Raw genomic sequence first — 6,310 nt, 5'->3', positions numbered from 1 at the left:
CGTTTCTGCAAACGTCATATTTCGTAAGCATGCGTTCTTGCTACTTGTCCTCTCGTTGCGAAAATACCTGGATCATAACATCATACAGTCCATATCGATTTGGACGACAGTTTGGTTTTTACCAGGACCTTCCTAATGATATAGGGGGTATGTCACCTGCGATCACGCTGGATAATATATTATATCACTAGAGAATATGTACGAGGCGTAACACTTTATCCGAGCTATACTTGCCCGCCCGTTCATTAGAGCCTTGCAAGCATGTGACTCAGCGATTTACAGACTGGTGGACTACGAAGCACGGGACCTATTTTGAGGATAACAGACACCATTTGGTGAGTAGTGCCATTCCTCCCCCTTCACAACCTAGACTACCGAAGAACCGAGGGAGCAACCTAGGTGGTAAAGAAATTCGATTGGTTGAGGCGATGGCTCCTAATCTTGAGGAGGAGGTAAAGGAGCGTAAAGATGAGAGTGATAGCAGCAAAAGTGATCGTCATTGGAAGAGACCTTTGAAGAAAGTGAAGGTATCAGGTGATCATCCCGACGGAAGGGGTTTAAGTGCTTTGGAAGTTCCCGATGTTCCACCACTGGTTTGCACGTTTTCCCTTCTAACGTTTTTATTTGTTTTGTTCATCTTCTTCCTAAGTGACTTATTAATTGTTTACTTTTGCAGTCACCATTAAACGATCATCTTGAAGGACTTATAGAGCCAGACAGTGATGAATCTTTGACGGGACCTCACGCAGTTGATTCAGCATTTGAGGAAGTTGGTACCTCGAGAACTCCCGTCAATAAACCGACTGAACAATCCTTACGCCCATCTGCTCTTCTCGAGGAGATTCGTCGAGGCAAGATGACAGTGGGGGGAAAAGACCTTGAGAACCCTTCATCCAAAGAAGGTGCCTGTCCTAAAGCATCTTTACAAAAAGTTAGCTCAGCACATGCTCCCCTTAAGTTTTCTGAATTACCATTAGACGTTTCTAATAAACAGACTATGAGAAACCCTGAACCTTCTCAGTGGGTTGGTGAAAAGGTGGTTTCAAATTTCTTTCAGAAAACAGCCTTATGTATGTGGGAGGATATCCAAGATAAGATCATGCGAACTCCTTTTGAATATATCCCTAGACTTAGGCCAGAAATAGCGACGGTTCTCTCCGGGATTGAGAAGATTCATGCGGATGGCCTGACTTCTCTTGAAGAGTATCTAAATAGTTACCTTAAGAGGGTAGACAATTTTAACGATGTGCAATCTTCATATTCTGCACAGTTGTCGTCGACGGACAAAGCTCGTCAATTAAATGAGAAGACATCTGCCATCAAGGAAGCTTTGACTTTGGTGAAACAATTACGAGGAGATGTCAAAGTTATTCAGGAAAGAACCGTAGAGTTATCTTTAGAAAGGAAAGAACTGGAGAAGAGACTTCAGAGCATAAATGCTGAATCTGAACAGCTGTCGATCTTATCTTGTGAAAAAGCGGAGGCCATAGACCAACAAGAACTAGAAGTTGCCAAGCTCCAGGATGAAGTCAATACCCTTGAAAGCACCCCTGCTATTACTGAGGAAGCGATTGAGGCACTAGCTACTGTCCGCCAGAGCATGGAAGCTGCACGAGAAGAATTCAAGAACTTCAAGTGGAGGCTTTGATTTATGCCCCCCTTTGCCCCCTTTTTCTTTTGCTGCAAACCTTGTAGATGTGATTTTTTTTTTTTTTGAATTATAATGCAGACGGAATTTTTTTTTTATTTTATACATATATATATATACACACATTTACATTTGTTTTGCCGTGTTTTCATATGAGCAGACAATGAAACATGACTCTTTTTTTTTTTTAATACATGTGACTGAACTTAAAGTGAACTTTAAGCTGCCTACGTACCCTTTTTATACTATAGGGATCAAGTCATGACGTAGTTCAAAATTTATTTATTTACTTATTATTATAATAAATTTTTTTTTTTTTTGTTTACATAACTGGATTAAGCATAAAACTTCTTGAGAAATCTGCCGTTGATTGGGCCAATTCGTAATCCGTCTTGATCAATGATTTTGTATGCTCCATTCGTGAAAACTTCTTTGACAATGTAGGGTCCGTCCCATTTAGGTGTGAACTTATTTCCCGTATGCCTTGTCGTGATAATAGGTCTTCTTACTGCGAGCACTAAGTCACCAACTTGAAATGATCGGGGCCTTACCTGTTTGTCAAAGGCTTTTGACATTCGTGCTTGATAACATTCGAGTGCTTGTTGAGCTTCCAGTCTCTTTTCGTCAAGTGCTTCCAACTCTTCAAGGCGTAATCTAGCATTGTCTTCAGTAGTTAGCCCTTCTTGAATAGCCATTCTTAAGGAAGGAATTTCTCTTTCTAGTGGGAGTACTGCTTCAACGCCATAAACTAAGGAATAGGGTGTAACACCCGTAGGAGTACGATGGGTAGTTCTGTAGGCCCACAATGCTTCCCCAATCTTTTCTTGCCAATCTCTTTTTGTCTTAGAGACCACCTTTTTAAGCAGACTGCACAAAGTTTTGTTGAATGCTTCTGCCAATCCATTTGCTGCAGCATTGTACATAGAAGACTTGAACTGTTTGAAGTTAAATTTTTCGCATAGCTTGTCCATCAAAGTGTTAGCGAATTGTCTTCCATTATCAGTTACGATGCGATGAGGAATACCATATCTGTAAATGATGTGTGTCTGAACGAAATTTACAATGTTTTCCTTCTTTGCTTCTCTTAATGGCACGGCTTCAGCCCATTTAGAAAAATAATCAGTTCCTGCAAGGATGTAAGAATGACCAGCCGTTGATTTAGGCGTGATAGGTCCAACCAGGTCGAGTCCCCAAGCTTCAAAAGGCCATGAAGCTATTGTTGGATGGAGCGGTTCTGGTGGCTGATGTATAAAATTTGCATGGAATTGACAAGCCTCACAATGCTTCGCAAAATGCATCGAATCGTGGATCATGGTAGGCCAATAGTAACCCATTCTTTTCAACTGATATTGGAGCTTTGGACCAGACTGGTGGGCACCACAAATACCTGAATGAGCTTCCTCTAAGGCCTTTGTCGATTCCTCTTTTCCTAGGCATCGCAGTAGAAGTCCCTCATATGAGCGTCTGTAAAGTGTGTCTTTGTAATAAATAAATCGCGCAGCTCTTCTACGTATTTCAGCTCTATGTCGAGGATCGGTGGGAAGTTTTCCATGCTCCAAATAGTCTATAATGGGTTGGCGCCAATCTTCTTCATCAATTGCATATACAGATATCACATCAGCTTCTTCGTATTGACTTTCAATTGAAGGCACAATCCATTTTTGGCAAAGGGAAATGTTTATTGGTATATCTTCCGAGACTGTTAAAGCAGTGGCTAGATTTGCAAGTGCATCAGCTTTCTTGTTTTCTGATCTCGGTATATGCTCCAATATTATGCTGTCGAATCTGTCCATCAATCTTCTAGCATAACTAAAGTAAGGCTTCAAGTCTTGATGTTTTACCTCATACTGATAAGAGAGCTGATTTATGATTAACTTCGAATCGCCGAATATTTCTATGCACTTTATCCCAAATTCTGAAGCCATTTGGAGACCGATAATGAAGGCTTGGTACTCGGCAACATTATTTGAACACAATTCACCGAGTGTGAAGCTATATGGCAACATATGTTTCTCAGGAGAAATGAAGACAATGCCAACACCAGCTCCACTTCTTCGTGCCGCACCATCAAAGAACATGAGCCAAGGCTCCATGCTTTCAACAAACAATACTTCCTCATCGGGTAAGTCGTCACATAACTTCCAATTTGATGGAACTGGATGATCAGCCAGGAAATCTGCTAATGCTTGGCCCTTTACTGCTTTTTGGGGGATATATACAATGTCGTATTGTTGGAGTATAATAGCCCACTTCGCGAGGCGTCCCGAGATGACTGGCCTCGATAATATATATTTGACAGGATCAGCTTTTGCCACCAAGTGTATAGTGAAGGCTTGCATATAATGTCTCAGTTTATCTATTGCAAAGAAGAGGGCGAGACACATTTTTTCAATTGGAGAATAATTTAATTCAGCTCCTGTCAGAGTTCTACTTAGATAGTAGAGTGCGCATTCCTTACCCTTATCATTTTCTTGTGCAAGTAATGCCCCGAGTGAAGTCTCTTGAGCCGCAATATACAATATTAATGGTTTTCCAGTTGCAGGCGCACTTAAGACCGGAGGGTTGAGCAGATACTTCTTTATGCTATCAAATGCATTTTGGCATGACTGGTCCCAATCAAAGACTGCATCCTTCCTCATTAGTCTCTGGAACGGTTGACATCGACCTGCAAGATTAGATATAAACCTTCTAATGTAAGCCAAGCGACCTTGCAATCGTCTCAATTCGTGCAGGTTCTTCGGACTTGGCATCTTCTGGATAGCATCAATTTTTGAGTGATCAACTTCGATGCCGCGATGTCTCACTATAAATCCCAAAAACTTCCCTGAAGTTACACCAAATGCACACTTGAGAGGGTTCATTCTTAGTTGATATTTTCTGAGGCGATCAAGTACCAGTTTTAGGTCTTTCAAGTGATCGCATTTCTTCTTGGACTTGACTACGAGATCGTCAACATAACATTCAACGTGTTTATGCAACATATCATCAAAGATCCTTTGCATAGCGCGCTGATATGTAGCACCTGCATTTTTCAATCCGAAAGGCATTACCTTATAACAGTATATACCTTTTGGAGTTCGGAATGCTGTTTTCTCCTCGTCCTCTAGAGCCATTCTAATCTGATTATATCCTGACGACCCATCCATGAAAGATAAAGCTTCATGCCCTGCAGTTGCATCTATCATGATTTCCATGATAGGCAAAGGAAAGTCATCTTTTGGGCATGCGTTATTTAGGTCGCGAAAATCGACACAAACACGTAGTTGGCCATTCTTCTTCCTTACGGAACAATATTAGCTATCCATGTCGGGTACTTGACTTCACGAATAAATCCAGCCTCAATGAGCTTATTTACCTCTTCCTCGATTTGAGAAATGAGTTCTGGTCGAAATCGTCGTTGGGCTTGCTTGACCGGCCGATGCTCTGGTTTGATTGCTAAGCGATGAACGGCCACCTTTGGATCGAGCCCAGGCATTTCCTTGTATGACCATGCAAAGACATCTTTATATGCTTTGAGTAAGTTTACATACTCATTTTCATCATTGTCAGAAAGTTGGGTGCTTATGAAGGTTGGACGAGGTTCTTCTTTCGTACCAAGATTGACTTCTTTTAACTCGTCAATCGTTGATTGACCCCCATCCTCAAGTGATAACGGAGCTGCTTCGGCATCCTCTTCAAATATATCATGATCATATGTCTCTTCTATTGTAACATGGTAACAACCTGCCACATCTGGTTCATCTTCTGGTTCATTATCTTCAGGTCGAGTAAAAACAACATCATGTCGCTTTACTTTCAATGAACCCTCTGTATTTACTGAGACGAACATCTTTCTTTTCATTCTTGATGGAAATGCACTACGAATTTCCTCGTCTCCTGTCACTAGGCTAGATTTGTTTGAGACGGACATGGAGGCTTTCTTTTGGTCTCTTGTTACTGATACGCTTAACCTTTTGAAGGCAGATTTTCTTGTGGTCGGAGTTGGGCTGATAGATCGTACTTTCTTTGCACTTGTGTTTAGCCTTTGAAAGGCAGAAAGTCGAGTGGAGCTGCAGGTTGAAACTTGATTACTGTCTTTCGCTATCGATGTACTCACCCTCTGGAAGACTGAAGGACGTATAGCAGAAAAAGCAATGCGATCGAAAACTGAACTTCTTTGACTTCTAACTTTTTTTGCCCTCTTCAGAATCTTTGCTTTCTTCAACCGTAATGTGGCATGTATTAGCAACTTTTGCTTTTCCTTTACCAGTTATTCGGACTGGTTCAGAAGACTGATATCCAATTCCAGCTCTGGAATTAGGTATAGAATATCCTTGTTTCTGAAGCTTCTTTTGAGTAGGGGAAAGCTCAGGCCTTTCATCAAATATTTTCACGCTTTTAAGCTCAGTACGAGTTGTAAAGTCATAACCCGCCTTTGCCATCAACTTATATGCCTTTGGGTCGAATCCCTCCACTGTTCGTCTTTCTGGAAGGTATGCTTGTAAGTCCTTTTTCTCAATTTTTTTCGCTTCTCCTTTCTCTATCTTGGTAAGCGGCGCGGTGAAATTTTCCTTTAATATCTCGGTATTTTTGACCGTCAGGTTTTTCGAACATTCTGTAAATGGTGATTCTCCCTTCTTACGTCGGGACAAAGGAATATAACGTAAAACAGGGGGATTTGAG

The 6,310-nt window shown here is 41.3% G+C and overlaps 1 protein-coding gene across 1 annotated transcript; it reads right to left on the bottom strand.

Moving 5' to 3' along the window:
* Positions 1-1,983: 1,983 nt before the first annotated feature.
* LOC127149733 (uncharacterized) lies at positions 1,984-4,842 on the bottom strand. The gene has a single exon (XM_051085599.1). The coding sequence runs from the start codon at positions 4,840-4,842 to the stop codon at positions 1,984-1,986; it is 2,859 nt and encodes a 952-aa protein (XP_050941556.1).
* Between the last annotated feature and the right edge of the window lie 1,468 nt (positions 4,843-6,310).

Source organism: Cucumis melo, chromosome 6 (genome assembly GCF_025177605.1).
Source record: "Cucumis melo cultivar AY chromosome 6, USDA_Cmelo_AY_1.0, whole genome shotgun sequence".
NCBI lineage: Eukaryota > Viridiplantae > Streptophyta > Magnoliopsida > Cucurbitales > Cucurbitaceae > Cucumis > Cucumis melo.
The sequence above is the reverse complement of the archived record's forward strand: the minus strand, read 5'-3'. Positions and strand labels throughout refer to the sequence as shown.

Coding starts and splice junctions, on each gene's coding strand:
- LOC127149733 (XM_051085599.1), bottom strand. CDS start 4,842: ATGGAAATCATGATAGATGCAACTGCAGGGCATGAAGCTTTATCTTTC.